Genomic DNA, 25,152 nt, shown 5'->3' with positions numbered 1-25,152 from the left:
CCCCCGGCCACAATGCGCAACGTCCCCTGGTCACCCTTACTGTGTCCCTGTTGCCAAGGACACGGGTGCCGGATGTGATGCCAGCGCTAATGCCGGATGTGATGCCAACGCTGGACTCCGAGGTGCCGGGCGGCGGACACTGACTGCATTGGGACGGGGGAGGAGCCAGTCGGTATGCTGCTATGGTAGGTGCCGGGCAGTTGACGCTGCATTGAGACGGGGGGAGGTGCCAGACAAGGGGTGCGGCTCTGCGATGGGGGAGGTGTCGGGTGGATGACCGTGCTGGGCAGGGGATGCTGCAGGGGAGGTGTCAGACTGCAGTGCAAAGATCCCTCCCCCTGTATAAAATCACAGGCACACTGTTCAGGCGGGAACAGTTGCCTGAGCTGATTAAAGAGAGTAGACCTGTGTCCACTCTCTCTGTGTTGGAGCTCAAAATAATCTGTGGGGACAGTATTTAGGAGCCTTAGGGGCCAGTATCTGAGGGCTGTATATTCTGTGGTACCAGCAAGTCAGTGGGGACAGTATTTGTGGAGCTACAGCTGGTATAAAAAGAAATTAATTTGTGCCAGCAAGTCACCTGTATTTGAGGGTGGTATAAAAAGAAATTAATTTGTGCCAGCAAGTTACCTGTATTTGAGGGTGGTATAAAAAGAAATTCATTTGTGCCAGCACGTCACCTGTATTTGAGGGTGGTATAAAAAGAAATTCATTTGTGCCAGCAAGTCACCTGTATTTGAGGGTGGTATAAAAAGAAATTCATTTGTACCAGCAAGTCGCCTGTATTTGAGGGTGGTATAAAAAGAAATTAATTTGTACCAGCAAGTCGCCTGTATTTGAGGGTGGTATAAAAAGAAATTCATTTGTGCCAGCAAGTTAGGCCTGTATCTGAGGGCTGTATAAAAATAAATTTCTTTGGTGCCAGCAAGTGGGGACAGTACCTGGGAGCTGTTAAAAAATACATCTGTGTTCAGCCACTTGTTACCCATAATGAGTAAGAATTTAAATCAGAAAACAAAAATTTTAATTTTCTTTAAGATAAATTAAAATACTAACAAAATCTCAGAGCCAGAGAATTCCAACAAGGACACTTCAGACGAGGCCGGACCATCTTCTGAGTCACAGTCTGTTTCACATGATAAATGTTTCTCTAAACATCGCACATCAGGAGTAAACTATGATTGGTTTAAAACATTTCAGTTGTTGTTGGTAAAAGATAGTGGAATGATGTGTTCCACTTGTATAAAATATGGAAAGAGACCGGCTGCAAATAAGGAAGTAACTTGGGTGACTATTCTGTGCATAAGACTCCGTAAAGAAAGCTTACTTGACCATGAGCAATGTAAATTACACACCGATTCGTGTTCAAATATACTTCGAAAACGTGTTCTTGAAGAAACAGGGATAGGAGACCTTGAACGATCAGTTTCAATTTTGATTAACTAGCAGAGAGATGCTTACGTGGGAGCTTAAAGAAGTATGTATTGGTTGGCAAAAAACTAACTACCACATACTACACTGTACAGAAATTTGATTAAACACTGCAAGGCTATGGGTTGTACATATTTACGCCATCTTGATATTGGAAAGAATGCAAATTACACTTCCGAAAGAATAAAGCAAGAACGGCTTGACATCTTAGCTTCACAGATAAGATGTGAAATACTTAAAAGCTTGCATTCAGCAGGATATTTCAGTGTTCTATGTGATCAAGCAACAGACATCTCTGTTTTGAATCAACTTATTATATGCATTAAATATGTTTGTGAAGTAAAAAAAGAGTTTACTGTTAGTTTTATATCCACATGTAGTATCATTGATGGCAAAGCTGAAACTATAACTAACAAAATAATTGAACAAATTGACAATATAGGGTTGAAAAAAATCTAACTTGGTGGGCCTTGGCTCTGATGGAGCTGCTGTCATGATTGGGAAGCACAAAGGGGTAGCAAAACTATTGAAAAATGAAACTGGTGGAGTCATGGTCAACTGTCATTGTATAAACCACCGTCTGGCTCTTGCTAGTGCCCAAGCAGCTGCTGAAGTGCCTTATTTAGTTAAATTTAACAACCTCTTAAGACAACTGTTCTTCTTTTTTCAAAATTCCCCAGTTAGAATGGCAGGTTTAACTGAAATCCAAAATATACTGAACAGTCCTCAGATTAAACTTAAAATGGCAAGTGACACTAGGTGGCTGTCTGTTGACTTTGCTGTACAGTCTTTAAGAGAATCCTTGGTGAGTGTCATTGCTGCACTGGAGAGAGAGGCCACTGAGAGAAATGACATCACAGCTGAAGGTTTAAGCAAACATATGAGAACATACAATTTTGTAGCTTCATTTATGATGTTTTCAGATGTGCTGCCTCATTTGTCTAAGTTGTCTAAAGTTTGGCAAAGGCAAGATGTTAATTTAACAGAAATAGACCATATCGTGAAAGCTACAAAAATATGCATTATGGAACGGAAAGATACACCTGCTACTCATTTTAAAAATCTCCATCTACATCTTGCTGGTGAATGGTCAGACCTTAAAGTAAATTGTTCTGATGCTAATGCTACTGCTTTTATGAAAAATATCTATGGAAAATACATAGACACACTCATTAACCACCTAGAAGCAAGATTTCCAGATATGCCAATAATATCCTGTTTTTCACGAGTTTTCAATACAGAGAACCATGATCAAAATGAGGCTTGTGAGATTCTTTTTGAGCATTATTCTAAAAATGGAAGTCCCACAATCTTAAACTATGCAAATAGTAAGCTAGAATGGGCAGTTGCATCAAAATAATTTGAACTAGAATCCTACAAAAATCTACTTTCAAAACAAATAATGCATAAATTGTCAACGACAACTGAGCTCAAAGAATCTTTTCCAAATTTATCTAAACTAGCTTCTATTGGACTGACCATACCTGTAAGCACAGCTCAATGTGAAAGAGGATTTTCTACTCTAAAACGAATTAAAACCTTCTTAAGGAATTGCATTAAGCAGAGCACACTAAATAACCTGATGCTGATTTCACAAGAGGGACCAGATCCTAAAGACTTTGATTATGAATAAGCTGCAGACGACTGGGCCTCTAAGAAGAAGAGGAGAATTAATATATAAAGTGTTATTTCAAGTTTAAATAATTATAAGGTGACCTTATAATGATTTAAACTTGAAATAACACATTTTATTATTGCGAAGGCCCCCTCCCGGCTACTACTTGATGCCACTCGGCTTAAAAAAATTTCTGGGGAGAACACTGATGACTATATGCTTGATTTTATGCAAATGTTAGCAATGGGTGTGGCTGAAATGGCCAAACACTAATCAGAACGGTTGTGCTGATTCTTTGGCTATGTAATGTATATGCTCATGGTTGGACTGGCCCACAAGGGTACAGGGGAAATCCCCGGTGGGCCCCAATGCCTGTGGGCCCACCACCCTCCTCTAGGTGTCAGGTCCCAGACCTCAAATTATAGATTGTTACTCATTATATAGTCAGTGACCAGGAACATTGATCAGCATGGGGGCTTGGTTCCCTTCTATAGAAAGTACACCAAGATTTGCCCATTGGTTAGCCAAGCATCTATGGTGGTTCACCACACCCCCTCTGATGGATCACCACAACCTTTAAGCATGGGCCCCTATCACTGCATTCCCCCGTGGGCCCTTCATGTCTCAGTCCGCCACTGTATATGCTTACTTATGCTATGTAAATTATATATAACCATATGATACTTGTGTCCTTCTATATGGTGTTTTTTTGTTTTTGAGTGCTAAAAGGCAGCTTTTACAGTAACATAATCCCAGCTTCTGTACTGGTACACAAGGTATATATGTACATTCCTAATTTCTCTAATAGAAGTAGTTCTCTATTAAAATCTAGTTGTTTGACCAGATGTCTGGCATATTTGGATATTTGGTTGCATATTTATTCTATGATCTATCTGATGGTTTATTTGTATAGTGTACAATATTACATAGGGCTTTTCAGATATAAATAAATCATTCACATCAGTTCCTGCCCTATTTGAGTTTTCAGGCTAGTATTCATAACAAATTTAATTTCTTGCATTGCCAATTCTTTGCAAGAGTCTACATTATCTTTATTGTAAAAATGCCTGTTTCAAGTCTTTCACCATAAAAAATGTATTGTTTTATTTAGAACTGCATGTAGACATGCTGTAACCTACACAGAAGCTGTATTGCCCAGTGAGAGATGAAATTGAGCGCATTAGAAAACTTTATAGAGTTTGACATAGATGGGTATGAAAGCAGCCTGCTTGTGCCATTCTTCCTTACCTTCCAACGTGTGCTCTCATGACTCGAATACATATATAAAATATGTATGTATCTTATAAAAAGGGGCAGTCCAAAAAGTGCAATATATATTAAGTGCCAATCTCTTATTAAATTGGCATATTCAAATCTGTTCATTTAAATCCAAGGGAACAAGAATAATGAGTAAGAGGAAATGATGCTGTCTGTATGAAGTGTAGTATTAGTTTTGTGGTTTGGATAACTGCAAAGGGCTAAGTTTACTAAGTGGCACTTTTCAAAGCTTCCACTTTTTCGGCTGATGGTTTTAAAGGGGTAATTATATTCATTACAAAACACACCTGATGATTGCCCCTTTTCAGAAGTTTCCGCCACTGGGTTTAGACACGGCTGCTTTGAAATGCACTGACCAGTAAATTCAGCCTAAAGTGTTCTTGTGACCCAGGTTTTGCTCAGCCAACAGTGTTGATACTTAAGTTCATATTCACATGTACAGCTTGTCTAGAAATCCAAGGTAATGTGTATGGTACCATTCACTTATTTACTTTTGACAGTACAATTCATTGCATCACCTTTTTTCCAGAATGTGGTTTTTGGTACATATGTTTTCATGCAATTTTAGTATTCTTAATCTAGTCCTGAAGATATGTTTTTTGTTTTTGTACTTTTTAACATTAAGATTGTGGTCTAAATCAAATGCCAAAAGTAACAATCTGCACTCCTTCCTCTCTCTGAAACAGCAGATGGCGGGCCAGAAGTTTGCTATGGCACAGGATGGTGTGTTTGTGTGTACATTAACTGTCACAGCCAGGGCCTCTTGTTCCTTTGTATTCTATTTTCTAAATGTACATTAGTATGTATAGAACTGTAAACATAAGTAAGCTCCCCAATTGTAAGGGGCTGCTCAGTATGTAATATGTTTTATAAACAAGTAATAATAAGCCACCGTGGCACAGTGATCACTATTGCTGCCTCACCACAATGGAGTTTCCTTCCCTACAATGATCCCTTTTGCGTTTGCATATTTTCACTGTTCCCTCCTACACTCTGAAAACATCGGTAGGTTGCTGACTAAAAGGGACCCGTATACAGTATGTGTGTGTGTATGTTAGGGAATTGTATTATAAATGCCAACGGGCAGTAACTGACGTGAATGACAAATATTCTCTGTAAAGCTATTTGCAAAATGGTAGCAGTATACATAATAATAATAATAGTAATAATAAGCCACTGCCTGGACTGACACTAGCAGTGGATGATATACATGTTTCCTGCTGTATAAATTCTATTTAGTCATTGTTTGCACAAGGTCACCACCAAATTGGGAACAAATAACCTGAACAAATGGTTGTGTTTGTAAGCATAAGTTTGTTCTTCGTGTGGTTTAGATGTAAGCATAAGTTTGTTCTTCACGTGCGTTTAGATTTAAGTTGTTTAGGGTTTTTTTTTAATGTTTGAATTCTTAAATCCTTTTTAGGTTTTGTTTGTAATTTCATTGTAACCTTTATATGACCTCAATGTATTAAAAAGCACATGAAGACTCCTGTGCAATGCCTACTTATACTCAATAATTCTCCTTATTGTATTCCTGAAGCACATAAAGAGCTCCTTAGTGACACCATCAAAGCTTTCAGAGCACAATGTACAGTACAGTTTTTTTTCCTGTTATCAGCCAAATTTATTCTATAAATTGAAACTGAAAGTTCTGTGAAAATGCTGGAACTATTAAGCAAATGTTATGGCACACAGTAATACTTGCAAATAAAACATTCATGAAAACTGTTATATTTAGTGGGGGGGGGGTTCAGTTCTTAACATAGCGCTGAATGGATGTGGTGTTTGAAAGTAAATGCTACGCTGTGTGTAATGTTACCTTGCACTTTCAAAGAGAACAAGTTGAAACTTTTATCTCAGTAACTTCACATTGATAACCATTTTGATCGACTCGCTCCAGTTGTTTCTGAACAATCTTGTTCTTCCTGCGCACACAGGGCCTGATTCAGACCCGCTCGCAAGCGGGTCGATGGTGCCCTAGTGCGCATGCGCACGACGGAGGGAGCTCCATCGTGCGCATGCGCGAGACCCGGGGAGCGACGGACTCGCACGGTCTCGCACCAAAGGGGGCGTGCTGTCGATGTCGATTAACAGCACGCCCCCTTTGGTGGGCGTGCCGGGGGCGTGGCTGCCAGACGGAGGCGTTCCCATGGGAACGCCTACCGTCTGGGTCCGGCCCCACTGACATCACTAGTGATGTCAGTGGGAGTGATTTTGGCTCTGATAGAGCCAAAATCACTCCAGGGCTTGCGGTCACCGAGACCCTACCGCAGGGTTTCGTCGCAAGCCCGATGTTTGCGATGGTCTTGACCATCGCGACCATCATCATGGACGCTCGCATAAGCTGTGGGTGGTAACCCACAGCTATGCGAGCGTCCAAGAGGCCGCTCCAAGTTTAGGTAGGAGGGCCCTGATTCAGAGCGAGCGCCCTGGTCAGAGCGTCCGGCTCTGAATCAGGCCCACAATTGGAATAAAATGAAAGCTATATAGCTGGATTAAAATAAACACCTAACAAAATAACTGGTATTGGATAACGGAGTCACTAAATGTGTGGCCTCCATGCCTTCATATTTACAGTTTTAAGAAGGACTTCTTTACTTAAAAGCGCTCTACCCTTGATGTGTGAGAGGCCACATGTAAGGTACTATGATAACACATATATGGCCAAGCTGCCTTTTACCTTAATAAATGTATTCATACAATCCAGAATCTTTGAATTTGAATGTTAATATTGAATGCTAGAATTTATAGTTTGGTGTCACCCAGAATGCCCATATGACCTGCCATTGAATCGCAATGAGCTATAGAATTTAGATTATATTCGATGGTTGACTTGAGTTTTGTATGTATGTGTATATATGTGTGTGTATATATGTGTGTGTATGTATGTATGTATATATGTGTGTGTGTATATATATATATATATATATATATATATGTATATATATATATATATATATATATGTGTGTATATATATATATATGTATGTGTATATTAGGGATGTGCAGGCTCGGATAGGTTCGAGTTTGCACGTTGAGTTCGGATTTTTCCCTCCAAAAAAACGGAACTCAGAAAGAGGCTAAACGTCATCTTACATGGACGAACATCATCATTCCTGGACTTTTGTGCAAACTCGAACCTATCCGAGCCTGCACATCCCTAGTGTATATGTGTGTGTGTGTGTATGTATATATATATATATATATATATATATATATATATATTATTTTATAAAAAACAAACAGACAATAGGTTCTGCACTCCCCAATCCTCATATAACAAAGCCTGCGTGCCCTTTGAATAATCAATAGTATAGAATATGTGATGCCTGGACCGGCAAAACACAACACGGCACTGCAGTTTCTTATAGTAGAAAAGTGTTTACTACAACGTTTCTGGGCTAGCTAGCCCCGTTGTCAGGAAGAAATCAAAAAGAAAAACAATTCACAGCTTACCTTATATCCCCACCGACAATGTAGAAGTGACTGGGACAGCAGAGCCGGGTGCACGAGACCTGAGTGTGTATGCTGCGCATCATGATGATGCGACAGCCTCAATCCCCCGGTGGTCACCATGGAAACCTGAGACTCCTCTCCGGCTGCTGCCTGTCCACGAACAATGTGAGATAGACAAGAAAGGAACATATTACACTAAAGTGATATAAACATCTAGTCAAATGAAGATGACTGAATTAAACAACATGCACACATTAGCATATATAATAATGAAAAAACTAAATTCGGCATAGGAAACAAAAACAACATAAGTACGATAATCAATTATGTTAAATCACGCATATAAAGTAAATATCAAAAGAACTACATTACACAACATCAAATGTTGATGTATATAAAGTCTGAACCATTCAGATACTACATTAATGAATTCCATGCAATCCGCTCATTTAGACCTCAAGGGGCCACAGTGTCTAACTTACTAGACTGGAGGCATCTTGGATATGTAAGAGATTTTACACGATCGCCGTCTCTAACACGTTCTGGTACGTGGTGGATTATCTTATACCTAAGTGAGGCAAGCTGATGTTTAAAGTCACGAAAATGTGATGCCACCGGTTGATCTATAGATTTTCCACCAAGTACCGCCTTTATGGCTGACCTATGGAGGGCTATGCGTTCCTTGAACTTCCGTGATGTCATTCCTACGTAATATAGACCGCAGGGACAGATAATGATATATATCACATAAGTAGTGTTGCATGTTAACACATTTTTAATATGAAACGTTTCATATTAAACATGTGTTAACGTGCACATTTTCGTGACTTTAAGCATCAGCTTGCCTTTTTTCTATAACCAGTCCCAGGAAAGAAACTCAATAGCCACAGCATATTTTATGCTCATTCCTACTTGAGGAATGCAAAACTAGCTAATCAAAAGAAATGTGTTTTTCTTCCCCCCCCCCAGCATATCTGCATGAAGGCCAGATTAAATATTGACTATGAAAATAGTGTTTATGACCAGTGGAAAAGAGTCTCTTTCACATGGGGTATTATGCGTGAGCACCTTTGCAGAACACTCCCCTATCCCCATACAATGTGCTCTTTGTAGAAATGCATTCTATTGCCTCTTGGCCTTAGATACATTTTGTTGCCTTATTGATAGTCATAGGTGTCAAGCATATTTGTGTAAAGCTGGATACATACTGGGCTGGTTGGGTATGAAATCCCGGCTGCCGGGATGCCGCTGGTAAGAATACCGACAGCGGCATCCCGACAATCAGAATACCGACACCAATAGGTATTATATTTTTTTTATGGATGTCAGGTTTGGAGATATCTACCCAGTCTGAGGACTTCATGATTTTTCTGTAGTGTAGGGGTTAATACCTGTAGGACACACAGACCACCATACAATAACTTTTATGGGAACTCCTCTGTTTTAAATGATGGTGCCCCCATTTTGCTATGTAGAATTATGGGGAAGATATAGGGACCTAAAGTCACTGCCCCCACATGTGCTAAACAAATGCACTTCCGGAATACTCTCTGGCTGCCTGTTGTTCCCTGCTGGGACTTTATTGCAGGTATTATTGTATAGGCTTACAATGAATCCCATTCTTATCAATAGAGAAGGGGTTAGTAATTTGTGGTAATCGCATGTGTGAATAAATCAAAAGAACTTTTGATATACAATTTATTTTAATTTTTTTGAAGAGGGGTGGAATTTCCAATTGTGTGTCACATTGAGTACAATCTCTAAGGTTGAGGGGGCTAACAATTGGACCCCAAAAAATAAGTCCCTGTGTTAATTAGTTTGTCTGCATTATCTTCTGTTTACATACTACTAATCCTGATATGAATGCGGTATTAAATATTGAACAAATGTCTTCAATTTCTCTAATTATTTAATTCAAATTCTATGTTGAGTTTTATCCATCAGTCAGGTTGTAAGAATTTAGACGCTTTATTAATTTAATGTGACTCTCGCCCACTAAGCTTACTAATGTGCTCCCTCACCATAGCAGGAGTTGCAACACCAGCTCCTGATCCTGGGGCTCTGCGAATCAATGATGCTTTAAATGGCAGAGGGGTTGTGTGAGAGGACTGTTTCTGATCTCTACTTGTTCTCGTCTCCACCCCCTTTCTTGGCAGGGGCTCTGACAGAAATGGGAGAGCCATATGGAAAAGGGCATAATAGAGTACACTCAGGCTAGTGGAGGGGAAAACAGTAGTAAAATAATTCTATAATCTGAAACACTCAAGTTTAAGTTTGATGGCAATATGACATGTTGCGGTCATGGTGAAAATACATTGCCGATTAAATGAAAATGCTTCCATCCTCGAGTATGAATGCTTAAGTTGTACGCAGCATCATGCTGAAATTTGACAATTCATGAAACGTCTAAAGTTTCAGCATGAGACTACAACACTGACAATTCATACCACCCGTTTTCTGGTTGTATAAGAAATTAGATAAGACCTTGTTGAACGAAGAAAAAGAAAACCTTTGTTTTAGTATGGGAGTATGTTTTGCAATTTTTAATTGTTATTTAAATATTGTGTATTTGTAGAAATCATGAGAATATCTTGATACCTCTTACTACTGACATGCTGAAAAATTATATGTATTATGTTTGCAAAGACGCCTTTTCCATCACACTTATCTTTTGTCCAAATCTGGAATTTGATCACGCAATATTTCACAAAAATATAATCTGTTTAATGTCTAAGGGCTGAATCCAGTTAGACACATTTAACTGGTGTAAATGTGACTTTTTATGGGAGACGTGAATTTGATGCTCTTCAATTAGCGGGGATTACCCCGCGCGTGAGTCCCCGCATTTGGACTGAACCTCGCAGCTCATGGAGGTGCACGGTAAAGTCAGTGGAAAAAAACACCAAATTGGGCTTGTGCGCGGGGAAAAAAACCCCACTGATTCCGCAGTCTACGCGGAGTCATGATTTTTCGGAGCGGGAAAAAGGCTATTTCATTGAATAGCCTTTCCCTGTGCCACCAGAATTTTGGTCGACAATTAGTCGCTGAGTAAACCCCGTGGCTAATTGTATACCCCCCATAATGTGCATTAATTCTCCATAGAAATGATCACATCTTTTTTTCGGGACCTCCTAAGCAGCTGAAAAGTTGGGAAAAATCCCTATTTTAAGGTACACATGTAAAAACTTGGTTTAAGACCACTGGAGCACCCTTGTTAATGATTAATTAGGCACTAAGAATTTTTCAATTAGTTTTATTTAGCCAATAATGACATGTTATTTTTGGGAGTGAAATTCAGCAAAATGCAGAATAATGGGTTACAAGATGTTGGATGGGTATAAGGGGAGTTCTGTATGAATGGGACATTTTTTAGCTTACAGGTGGTTGTTAACACATTTCTAAAAGCGGCTTAAACTGACACAAATTACTACTCGGGCATTTTTTTGTACCCAAAATTTATCTACAGCATTTAGTTTGCCGAAAAATGCTTTCTATTATTTTCTCACTGTTTTTGAAAAAATGCATATAACAGCCATTTGACACATTTTTAAGAACTACAAATACTTTGCTTGTGGCCACTAACAAACTTCTATACTGTTATCCATTATTAGTTTGAATTTTTTGGGGGTACAGGCTTCTTTCCCCATTTTCACCCACACTTAATGCGGGTATTGCCAGCTAGAATTAATGCATGAATGCCGGAATAAACATTTTCTATTTGAATTGCGCATTAAACTGGAGTGCACATAGATGTGTTGAGGAAAGTTACCTGCCAGTATACCAATTAATTTTTTTTTATTGCTGCTAATTTAATTTTCCCCTAAGTGTATATTCTGTTTAATTATTATTGTACCGGTTTCCAGTTTAGTGTTAAATGTGAATTAAATCTTCACATTTTCAATCCATAACAGGAAAGCTTGTATGCTTCGTATTTCACCAGCTACTTTTTGTCACTTTTTTCCCCCTGACTTTACATCATTGAGTGGAAAACATTTGAATGCATAATGAAAGGGATTTCCTGTATTTATATTTGTAAAATCTGTAGAATATCTACTAAATGTATTTTTTTATTCACATTCCTTTTAAAATGAGCATTACAACATTTTTGCCAATATAAAAAAAATCATCCAACTCCAGTACATATTTATCACATAAAATGACTATCTTGATCTATTCTTGTTTCTTTTTAACATAGTAGAAGTGATATAACCACACTAAGATTAAATATATTGATATTGAAATCAAGGTATTTGTCCTGGATACTACAATTTAAATTAATACACGATCACTTTACATTTTAGTTGTTGATTTGTAAAACCAGAAGATGATCCTGGAATGTTTATATAAACAAAAAGATAAATGTATTGCAAGCTAAGGTAGAGCACTTTAGGTAAAAAAAAAAAAAAAGTATAGCTGTGAAATTAAAACTAAACTTTTATTAGGTATACATTAAAATATAAAATTTTAAATTAGGACAATCTCCCCAAAGTAAATGTCGCAGCAAAATTTACAATGAGGGTACAAGACAAAAAAAAAATAAAAAAAAAAAAATAATAATATATATATATATATATATATATATATATATATATTCATATATTCATATATTATATTATATTTATTTATTTTAGTGCATCCGGAAAGTATTCACAGCGCTTCACTTTTTCCACATTTTCTTATGTTACAGCCTTATTCCAAAGTGGAATAAATTAATTTTTGTCCTCAAAATTCTACGCACAATACCCAGTAATGACAATGTGTAAAGTTTTTAGAGATTTTTGCAAATTTAATATATAAAAAAAAACCCCACAAAGAAATCAAATGTACATAAGTATTCACGGCCTTTGCCATGAAGCTCAAAATTGAGCTCAGGTGCATCCTGTTTCCACTGATCATCCGTGAGATGTTCCTACAGCTTAATTGGAGTCCACCTGTGGTAAATTCAGTTACTTGGACATGATTTTGAAAGGCATACACCTGTCTATATAAGGTCCCACACTTGACAGGGCACAAACCAAGCATGAAGTCCAAGGAATTGTCTGTAGACCTCCGAGACAGGATAATCTCGAAGCACAAATCTGGGGAAGTTGCAGAAAAATATCTGCTTCTTTGAAGGTCACAATGAGCACAGTGGCCTCCATCATCCGTAAATGGAAGAAGTTCTGAACCACCAGGACTCTTCCTAGAGTTGGCCGGCCGTCTGAACTGAGCAATCGGGGGAGAAGGGCCCTAGTCAGGGAGGTGACAAAGAATCCGATGGTCACTCTGTCAGAGCTACAGCATTCCTCTGTAGAGAGAGGAGAACCTTCCAGAAGGACAACCATCTCTGCATCAATCCTCCAATCAGGCCTGTATGGTAGAGTGGCCAGACGGAAGCCACTCCTTAGTAAAATGCTCATGGCAGCCTGCCTGGAGTTTGCCAAAATGCACCTGAAGGGCTCAGACCATGAGAGACAAATATTGAACTCTTTGATGTGAATGCCAGGCGTTCTGTTTGGAGGGCACCAGGCACCACTCATCACCAGGCCAATACCATCCCTACAGTGAAGCATGGTGGTGGCAGGATCATGCTGTGGGGATGTTTTTCAGCGACAGGAATTGGGAGACTAGTCAGGATAGAGGGAAAGATGAATGCAGCAATGTACAGAGACATTCTGGATGAAAACCTGCTCCAGAGTGCTCTTGACCTCAGACTGGGGCGACGGTTCATCTTTCAGCAGGACAATGACCTTAAGCACACAGCCAAGATATCAAAGGACTGGCTTCAGGACAACTCTGTCAATGTCCTTGAGTGGCCCAGCCAGAGCCCAGACTTGAATCCAATTGAACATCTGTGGAGAGATCTGAAAATGGCTGTGCACCGACACTTCCCATCCAACCTGATGGAGCTTGAGAGGTGCTGCAAAGAGGAATGGACTAAACTGGCCAAAGATAGGTGTGCCAAGCTTGTGACATCATATTCAAAATGACTTGAGGCTGTAATTGCTGCCAAACGTGCATCAACAAAGTATTGAGCAAAGGTTGTGAATACTTATGTACATGTGATTTCTTCATTTTTTTTTCTTTTTTATTATTAAATTTGCAAATATCTCACATTGTCATTATGGGGGAATTGTGTGTAGCATTTTGAGGACAAAAAATGAATTTTATTCCTTTGTGGAATAAGGCTGTAACATAACAAAATGTGGAAAAAGTAAAGCGGTGTGAATATTTTCCGGATGCACTGTGTGTGTTTGTATTTCTTAAAATAAATAAATAAATAAATTATATATATATATATATATATATATATATAACTCCAGTTATAGGATGGCACTCCCATAGCAAATAAGTAACAGTCCTGGTTGCCCTCTGCAAGCATGCCAACACGTGGCAGCACTCATACATACACGATCAGCGGCACTCCAGTGTAAAAGAGACACAAACGCAGGTTTCATCAACGTTTCGATGTATTACTTACATCGTCATCAGGATACAAAACACATCAAAATTACACTTACTTATACCCCTCCACCATACACCGCGTGCATCCCCACAGCCTTCGGGTTTCGGTCAGTGAAGACGCCCACAGATGACGTCATCATGCACGGCCCGTTGCCATGGTGATCTTAAACTCTAAAAAACATAAAATCAGAAGGCAATCTGTTATACTGATACTGCTGCATCATCGATACTTGTATAAACTATATTGACATAGAGATACATTCAAATATTGTAGTATACACGCGACATAGTTAAATGGACTACATTAATGGATGGATAACAAACACATACCAACAATGTCATACACAGGTGATGCTGCACTGAAAGACCTACACACATACTTTAGATCTGTAATATCTATACACATGCCTGAGATGAAACAATGTTGGACATACATCTACAATTAAGAAGTTGCAAAAATTCACATTATTGGTAATATTGCAAATGATTCCAAACATAAGTGATGTAGTCTACCCTCCTAGATAAAACAATGCAGGCCCAAGTTATCATTTAAACCTTTAGGATTCAAAGTGCCCAATCTGTAGATCCAACGCGACTCGCATTGCAGCAGTCTGCGTGACCTATTTCTACCCCTCACCATCGGTGGTATGTGATCTATGAGCATGTACCTAAGTGTGGATAAACCATGGCCAGCTACCGCAAAATGCCGTGCCACAGGTTGGTCACCGGACCCGGACGCAATGGCCGCTCTAATTGCAGAACGATGGACAGCCATACGTTCCCGAAGGGTGCGTTCTGTTTTGCCAACGTAACTGTATCCTCAAGGACATGTTATCAAATAGACCACATATTTAGTGGTGCAAGTTAATCGATGGTCAGGTATCTACATGTTAGGCAGTTAACCCATTTATTTAATGGGTGTTATAAATGTCTTAACTGCCTAACATGTAGATACCTGACCACTGGAGATAGTTTTTCCCACCCACACAAGGGGACTAGATATGTTATTTGACATCGATTAACTTGCACCACTAAATATGTGGCTTGCTTCACTGATAGTGACAGCTCTTTGGATCTCATATTGATAGTCAACAGCAACTGATTCCAAATGCAAATGTCACACCTAGAATCAACTCCAGAACTTTTACCTGCTTAAATGATAATGAAATAACGAGGGAATAGCCCACACCTGTCCATGAAATAGCTTTTGAGTTGATAGTCCCATTACTTTTGGCCCCTTAAAAAGTGGGAGGCACATATTGAAACCGTTGTAATTCCTACACCGTTCACCTGATTTGAATGTAATTACCCTCAAATTAAATCTGAAAGTCTGCAGTTAAAGCACATCTTGTTTTTCATTTCAAAGCCATGGTGGTGGTGAATAGAGGCCAAAATATGAAAATTCTGTCAATGTCCCAATATTTATGCACCTGACTGTCTGTGTGTGTGTGTATGTATGTATGTGTGTGTATATATGTATGTATGTGTGTGTATATATATATATATATATATATATATATATATTTATTTATTTTTTCTTTTTCTTTCAAGATTAGTTATCCGAAATATTAATGTATGCAATTTGCATCTGGAGTGCTATAGGACCTACAGTGTAAATTGACATATGACAGAATAAGGTGTCCACGCTTCACTATGTAACAGTGCACTGTATACATACAATGTATGTGAGAAAGTATATAGTGTAGAGTAGATCACTTGAGATATGACAGTATGCTGTGATGTGTGTACACTGAGTCGCGTGTGAGAAAATATATGAAGTGGAATATATCATATAGAATGCATAGCAGTATGCTGTGATCAGGTCTGGCGCTACCTTTAGGCAGCTGCATAGGGCGCCGGCTCCTGTGGGTGACGCCAATGAGTCTGGAAACAACATAAATGAAGGATGTCTCTGTAAGAACTGACATGACAACACATGTCATGAGCTGTTTTGTGCGGGTGCCTGGACCCTGCTCCCCCCCCCCCTTCCTTCCTGAAATAAACGAGCTCCCCCACTCATTTAGACTTTCAGCCGCCCCCACTGTCCATCGTGACTGCAGGGGCAACTGAGCGGGCAGGCAAGGTGATGGCTCGCACCTCCCACCATTCAAGAGGGGAGTCCAGTCAGCTGTGCAGGAGGCTTCTCCTTCCACATTCTCCCCAGTGGTTCTCGTCACCAGCAGCTGCCCTTTGAGAAAGCACTGTGAAACGCACGTCAGGCGTTTGCTGTGCCAGTCCTACGTGTCAGTCACTCTGCTTAAATGTGTTATGATCAAGAATGTATAGCAGTCTATTGAAATTCTGTGTCCCTGTTTATGTTCAATAAGCGGCTGTCACGAGCGGAGCTGTTAGATGCACGACGCTGCAGAGTCATTGCGGGCTCCAGCTGAAAGCCATCCACACTGCATAAGCACGCTGTAGCCATGCACAAGCTACACTAACAAAGGCGCTTGTGTTGTAGTACATTATGTGTGGCAATCAAACGTATATTTGATATTTAGATGTATGTTGTAATATTGGTAGGTGATTATTAAAAACCTGATGACCGTTTTTTGAGTTGCTACGAGCACATTTATTGTTTGTTTGGAATTTCCAACAGTTTGAATAAATAGGCCTGTGTTACTATCAGATGTTTTACTAGCAGGGTGGAATAATATTAATACCTAAAGGTGCCCACACACATACCGACTTTTCATCCAATTTGGCCGATTTCGACGAATCGTGACGACAGATAATGTAAAAAATAGCCAAATCGTGAGTTTCTACTCTTGATCACGATGCCGATGCGCGTCCCCGCTCGCCGTACCTCGCATCTTCAGATCTGCCGTGCTGTAGGGCAGATTAGCCAATCTGGGATACAATGCACTGGCTGCAAGATAGATCTTTAGTCAGATTGGACATTTTTAACTCCAAATCGTGACCACGACTGCCTGGGGAGAGTTCAGGGGAAATCGTGTACATTGGCTGATTGGGAGCAAGTCGGTATGTGTGTGGGCACCATAATACTATAACCCATTTTTGAATAGGATGTGTATGTGCACGGTGCAAATACAGAGGAACTGCAGAAATCACGTACACACACGATAATACAATGTTCATTTATTTATTCATTAGCCCCTGATGAGATATTAAGGGACACTGATAATCTTGGATACCTACATGAATTAATTACAACAACATAGGCATTTGCCAGGATATCAGAATACACTGCTAATCTACAATTATATGGTATTATTAGATTCTGACAAGTAGTTCACATACATTCAGCATACCATAGAGTATATATTAGCGACACAAGTGACTTGATCACCTATTGGTATTTTAAACTTATTTTTTAAAATATTTTTTTCTTTTTCTTATTTTGTTGTGTTTTAAACTTTGCCACTCATGTGGTTATTAATGGTTGATAATAAAGGTTATATTTTATGTTGATTACGGCGAAACATTGTGCACTTGTAAGGGGATTCTTTTTCTTGTTTGTGAGTGTGATGTTTAAACATCCCTAAGTGGCACCCCTGCATATAACAGAATATTGAGATTTTTATCCTTAAGAAGCAGGGTAGTTTTGCATTTATCAAAGTCTTGGTGCGACCCATTATCCCACTCCCCGTTCCCTGATATATAAATCACTGCAAAGATGTGTTGCTTTCTAAATACACCCAAACTCTATTAAATTTAACATAGTGTCACTGACTTTTTTGTAGCCTAGTCAAATCTCTGTTCCTCATACTGGAGCTTTAAATGAATACAACCACCGGTGATGCAGGAAGGGGAGAACTATCTTCTTTTGCCATCACATGTAGACTGATGTAATGATCCTGTGTGGCGTAGCCACAATGCTTAGTGAGCAGGCCCAACCATAGGAAACTATTCACTATTGCAACCAATGATGTCAGCCCACTGACTAAAGAAAAAAGGGAACTGCATTAGCGGAGAAACGCAGCTCATCAGCAATGAAGTGCTGCTGCAATATAATAGTGGCTGCTGTTATATTGCTGCAGATCTCTATGAAGAAATGTGCTGCAGTGGAGAGGTCTCCTCCACCTATGCCCAGTGTCAGATGAGCAAGCGTGAACTAGCATGGCTGGTGAGCCGAAGATACAAAATGCTGTTAATGAAGAAATCCAGATTTTCCGCAGGGCTTTATATCGAAGTCCTGTACAGCCTGGGGAGTAACACTGTCACTGAATATAAACAAAGCTACTTCTCTTCCTCTCTTGGCAGCTGCAGCCAAATTCATGGTAGCCGCAAGCAGCACAGAGATTTTACTGTTGCCGTTAGGAATTTGGAGCAGTAGGAGCAGGGGATTGGCAGCCAAGCTGAAGGGCTGAATGCTTGTAGCACGGTTCCTTACTACTGTAATTACTTGTTCATTTTTTGGGGGGTTGGAGGACAACGACATATGTTAGCATGTATTGAAAAGTTATTCTGTTTTATTTCTCGCAGGACACAGAATAATGCTGTTTAGCCCGTCCATGTATCCTACAGCAGAATCTGTTAATTAATGTCAATCATGTTCTCACAGAGGGAAAGTTTGAAATACGAACTCTTTGGAATGCTTAAGATAAGAAACCTTGGCTTCATGTCCTTCAGAAGTTATGGTGCTTAATTTCATATGTGTTTATGTATGTCTGTAGATAATGTTTCTTTCATTTATACTTTCATTTGCAGATCTTCAGCCAATCCCGTTTATTAGTGGTTTTGTACCAGTTTTAGGGTGTTGGTTGTTCCTTATTTGTGGGTTTAAACAGGCGAAAATGTGTCTTTTATTTATGCATGAGTCTGAGCTCACTGGTTCAATAGGATCTCCTTTTAAAACATGATGGTATAGACCCAATGCTGTTGTAGTGTCTTATTGGGGGATGTGTAAGTCTGATTATGGGGTGAAGCCAACCTACATACATTACAATTTCTCTCTCCTTGTTCAGAGAAATTACCATAAAACACAACAATAAGAGGATACTCAAATCATATTATTGCTGCTGTAGGTAAATAAGCAAGAGGATTGCTTTCATTGTTTTTAAATAGTTTCAATTATTTACTTGCTTATCTTGAGATTTGTCTGAAAGTGGACCACTTTGGCAAACCGTTTTTATAATCATTTACCAAAACGTAAGTTAATTTTGAGCACGTAGTACCTTGTTTTATCTTCATCTGTGTTCTGGAGATCTATATATATCTCTATCCGTGAGGTTGTCTTGTGTCATCATGATTTCTTGTTTTATACATACATAAAAATCCATTTCCTTCTGGATAAAACACGTCAATGTCCATTTTGCATATTAGTACCCAAGGCCACATATTTCTTTTACAGTTGGATATTAGATTTGCTGGCTTTCAGCTCAAAATCAAACACTCAATGAAACCAGGCAGCTTTTTAAGTCCAGGGGTGCTGAAAACTGAGGCTGCCTGTCTAGCCTTTCCATAGAAAGTCAGATTTACAGAGAGAACAAAAAGATAATGAATTCCTCCAGTAAATTAGGAGCATGAATGGAGGTCAGCATTGTTCAATTTTTCTCCTGCTTCTTGTCCTAGCACCAAGTAACTGACAGAAAGAAAAAAGAATTAAAACTGGCACTTTTGAGATATGGTTTTCATCCCTTCAAACACATTGAGCATAGTGTGGTTTTCTCTCTGGTTTATCTACTCCTGGCCATGAATGAAATGTGGTTTGGTGAATTCTCTCTAACCACTTGTTTATTGGGAGCAGTCTTTACAGATTGTTATTAAATGTGTTTTATTGAATGTCTTTTTTGTGACTAGTTGGTTATTATTAAAAAGAAACTGCCCTGCTTTTTGCAGTTTGAATTATCTGATAATTTCTGTACAACACCATGAATTTAAATACGCATAGGTAGCCTTTTAGGAGATATCAGCTTAAATGCTAAGAAAGGAGGAGGGCCAAGTTAAATAAAAATCCTTTATGGAAGTGTACATTAATATTAAAGCAGTGTGAAATATGGATTTATAGTGTTTTTTTTAGAACACTTAGGTATTTTTGTCTCAGTAATTTTTAGTTTTCTTATATTATTCTTATTTTTAACTTTAACACTACACCAAAATATGTAAGTAAGTAGCCATGGTATTGGTAGACTAAAGCTGGGTACACATTTAACGATTGTGTACCCAGTGATGCGACCCACGATTTCTGCGGTGTCTGGCCGACATATTGCGCGGTCTGTACACACTGGGTGATACTGTGCCTGACTTCCCGATATGCCGGCCCCCAACACATATACCTGCATGGGATCGTCAGCTGCATCGCCTGATGTCCCTGCATGTGCAAAAGGTAAGGCGATGCGGCTGACGACCCCACGGTAGTGCGCACTACACGATGTAGTCCATACACACTGCACGATATTGCCGATTTGTCGTTCCGATCCTTTGGAATCAGGCAAATCGTTAGCAATATTGTGTAGTGTGTAGGGGGGCCTTTAGGTCAACCGGGTTCTAGATACCTCTCATGAAAGTACACTGGAGCAGAAACTACATCTTGGGTTTGTTAATGTTTGTCTTATCAGTGTCCAAAGGAAAGCTAATTTGGCTGCATTTCTAAGATACTTGCTTTGGCTGTCTGAATACTCTTGTTGAATAGTGGCATGGCCTTCATGCAAATCCATTTCTACAGTAGTGTGTAGGCGTTCATATACATTTTTATTTAAATGCTGTAAGAAAAAGACTGTTAGCAACCATTCAGGTACTAGCTGTTCTTTTCTGGTAAATTAGAAAGTAAAAATAAACCTTTTCATCCCCAATTGTCTATCATATTCATACAATTGTTCAGATGTTTATAGAAAGTCTAGTCTATTTAAATCTTTCTTCTAAATACTTTTGTTGTTTTCATTTTGAGACATTATTTTTGTTTTCTCTCTTGTACAGATCCAGATTCAGAACAGGATGTGATTGTTAAATCTGCACAAGAACGAGCTGACATAGTTGCCAAATATGACAAGGTGAGTTCCCTGTTTTAGAACTTTATCAAGTAGCACCCCAGCCTGGGGAACAGTTGCTGCAAGCATCCAATCAGGTGCTGCTTGACCTGTGATACTTTGCGCTATTTTCATGAGATGGTGGTAAGAAGGTAACATTAGGGAAACACCATGATGTTCCTACATGACGAGAGGTCATCTGAAGGGAGTTACTCTGATATTTTTTTTGCTTTAGAGGACACTAGACCAGCAGTAAGCTCTTATAGTTAGACTTATCTTCTTAGTTAATCTTTGAGACTGCATTATACTTGCTCCTGGCTTATCTTCCTCCTGTGTACTAACAACTCATCCTGCAGTGCAGGCTAAAATAAGCCTGCCCAGGGGAGAGCCAGCAGCCCTGATCTAATTGCTACCTTTTTATTAATAGGCAGTTCCCATAGCATGCATAATACGGTCTCTATACTTCTAAAAGAAAAGACATTGATGGAACTTTGATGTTCTTTTATATTCTAATGTATAGATTCTGTGTGGGTTTCTGGAGGTATGAGCTATAGAAAAATGTTGAAAGCGCTAAACTAGTGTTTAGTAAATATACCTCTGAGTTATAAAGTGTGTAAGTATGTGGGTTTCTGTGTGTTTAGTGTGTAACACACACGCACACACACACATGTATACCTTTAGTTTACAATGATGACAGTGAATTTGTTTGAAACCACTGAATGTAAGTTGAATACATGCACTCTGTGGTCAAAAGCATGTAGGCATCCTTTGAAATAGCCAAAAACAAACCAATAACAACCACTCCCATTACTAACAGGTACATTAAAATGAAAGCAATATAAAGCAATAACTGGTTGCTATGGCAACTAGATTTCACTAGGACTAGTTTTGCCAGGATTTCCGGTGGTCAGAAGAAGCACAGTAGTATAGTTGCCGATTATGATTCTAACCAGCAATATTAGACTTGCTATTTTTAAGGTTTGGAGGAGGGAGGTGTTATTTGCCTGCCATGTTTTTTTTGCAGGGCTTAGATTGTTTGGATTTTTTTTGTATGTGTATATGTGAACCTCCCACCTGACCGTGAACAGAGCAGGGAACTGGATAGAGATAATACGTTGTATAGCTGAGTAACGGGCCAGGGCAGTAGGAACTTGAACTTCCCCTATTAGCTATATGTATATAGTACATGTATATATCCTGACTCCAATATCTATCCTTTATCCCATTAATAATGTCTATACCACATTACAAATTATAGCTCATCCATCCCCTTATGTATTATATATCAGTGTTTCCCAACTCAAGTCCTTAGCGACCTTTTTAGTGCTTGTTTTACAGTTCTCCTCAGTATTACAATTGAAATAATTAGCTTCACCTGTGGATCTTTAAAATGTGTCAGCCACTAATGAGTACACCTGTGCACCATCTAGGAGACATGTAAAACAGGGACTGTAAAGCCGTGTACAAACTGCGATCCAGCAAACAATATACCGATATAATCTGTATCGTAATGATTTATCATGCAGATCGCATAGTGTGTACTCCCCATCGTGTGTGCCCGCGGGTAGTTCATTGCATCGTCTCATCTGCTGTGCAGCACAGCACATGGAACGATGCGATGAATGATGTCATGCTGCTTAATGTAGCAAGCAACACTTGTGCCATCGTCCACTGCTGTGTGTACGAACGGCATGATGTATTGTGCCATCGCATTGTCCCGTCGCTGGGTACACACATCGTTTAGTGTGTACCGAGTGTTAGAGGTGCCTGAGGGCTGGATATTGGAAACACTGTTAAATGTGCAGCTCACCCTATTCATTGTATTTAACCCTCCCAATTTATATACAGGTCTACAATTACAGCCATCAGTCTGTATGTCTGTACCTGCTTTTGAGCCCCTCTTTTGGTGAATATTTGCCCATTGTTCTATGCTGAATTGTTGAAGTTAAGTCAAACTTAGTGGTGAGCGGTGATGGTCTGCATTTTTTTCAAGTTCATCCAAAAATTTTCTATCAGATTTAGGTCAGGGCTCTGACTTGGCCACTCATGGACATTCACCTTCCTAAGCCACCTCATTGTTTTCTTGGTGGCTTGTTTAGGGTCGTTGTTGTGCTGGAAGGTGAACCTTCTGCTCATCTTCAGCTATCTAGCAGAGGGCACAGGTTTTCCTCAAGGATTTAGGTGTTCATGGCAGCATCCATCTTCCCTTCAATACTGAGCAATTGTTCAGTCCCTGCTGAAAATAAAAATGCCCACAACCATGCTTCATAGTACCTATGGTGTGTTGGTGAGTCCAGTGCAGTACTGTACAATTGGAAACCTGAAGAACAAAGTCTGAAACTTTTAATATATTTAGGGTATTGTTGGCTATGTTTGAGAGCCCCATTTTCATCATCTTTCATCATCTCCTGCCCATCAATGTCTGTACAGTACTGTAAAATGGTTGGCGATAGAACAACTTGTTGCCTATTACCTATTCAAGCAGGAAGCAATGTCCCTCCACAGCACTATGTTGTAATCTGAGTCTCCAGCAGACAAAATGCGGTGTCCGAACTATGCCTAATCTTTACCAGCCAGCAGTACTCCCTTTTACCGATGCATTTCTGCCTAGATGTAAAAGTCCCAGGACAGAGGTATATTTCAGTGTGTTTATTTTTTGTTGTAATATTTTTTAATAAATAAAAGAGGTCTACCAAAAGAACTGATATTTGGCACTACTTGGCTCTGTTTGCTACTTGTCTTCAGTGTCTTATCAAGCATTAAGCTGGCCACACATCTAAAGATTCTGTCCAACCAGCCAACTAGTTGATTGGTTGGAATGAAAATCTGGTAAGGTATGAAAGCAAATGACAATCAGCAATTTGCTCCCAAACGCTGGAAAATGGCCCAAAACTGTCGTTTGAACAAATAGTTTAGATCAAATATGTAACAGACTTGTCTAAACGACCATTTTCATCTGTTTTCTAGCATTTAGGAGCAAATTGCTGATCATCATTTACTCCCATACCTTAACAGATTTTCATTCCAACCAATCAACTGGTTGGCTGATTGTATGTAAGTTGGTCTAGTGTGTGGCCAGATTTAGGCTGTAGTCTAGAGGTGGGTAGACACCTGACAGATATATCTGCAGATCGAGTGATCTGCAGATATATCTGCAGATGATGGTCGTTCATACTGTCGAAGCTGAGTAATTGGCTGAGACAAGTTCAGTTTAAAATTGAATCGCAGCGATGCCATCTTGCGACTGGCCGCACGACGCCATCTTGGAAATGAGATCGCAAGACGCCATTTTGCGAATGGTCGCCTAAGCGCCATTTTGCATAAACTCACACTTTAGTACATGTGGCGATAATACTATTAGCACCATGCGATTGCATCTTCCATCATTTCTCATATGCACAATAATACGCATAGTAGCGCTGTTAACTAGTCGCATATTAGCGTATGCATAAGAAAAACACTGTTTAGTAGCTAAATGCGCACGCATCTGTCCCCAGTTAACTAGCGTCTTCATATCAAACCCCGTACACTCACACATTACATATTCACTTACAAGGTTCCATTAACTTTAGGGTATAAGATTTAAGTTGGTTCAGTTAGTTATCAAATATCCTTATTTCACAGCATTTATACTAAGGTTTATACATGCTAAGAAAGCCGTGTTTGGTTTTGTACTGATGCGTACTCTTTCCACAGTATTCCGGTGATATCGGTGGGGAGATCGCATTATGCATTCTCGAGTTATGGACCGCAGAGACTTCAAGCAACAAAATGTATTAACTGTTATGATGTTGCAGGGGGCGGGTGGGCAGAGGCCCCCAGTTGTTAGAGGCTGGGCGAGTCTATTTGAACCAGCCTGTTAAATGCTCCGTAACAGATAGATCCCCCGTGGGAACCAATAGCATCAGCAACAAACGTCTCTATTGTTTTGTCTATTCTTGGGGGGTATAAATATGTGTGCTCCAACACTGGGTCTTTAGTCTTCGTGCTGAATGCTGG

General features: G+C 39.4%; 1 protein-coding gene across 2 annotated transcripts in view; it reads left to right on the top strand.

The window, feature by feature from the left end:
• Positions 1 to 25,152, top strand: part of USP6NL (USP6 N-terminal like) — a 241,838-nt gene that overhangs the window by 72,539 nt on the left and 144,147 nt on the right. For both annotated transcript variants that reach the window (XM_088468752.1, XM_088468751.1), the window contains one exon: positions 21,104 to 21,177. In XM_088468752.1, coding sequence (XP_088324878.1) covers positions 21,170 to 21,177 — 8 coding nt within the window. In that variant the 5' untranslated portion in view covers positions 21,104 to 21,169. The remainder of the gene's footprint in view (positions 1 to 21,103; positions 21,178 to 25,152) is intronic.

This window comes from Taudactylus pleione, unplaced genomic scaffold (assembly GCF_031769625.1).
Source record: "Taudactylus pleione unplaced genomic scaffold, aTauple2 ptg000086l, whole genome shotgun sequence".
Lineage (NCBI taxonomy): Eukaryota > Metazoa > Chordata > Amphibia > Anura > Myobatrachidae > Taudactylus > Taudactylus pleione.
This window is presented reverse-complemented; position numbering and strand designations above follow the sequence as displayed.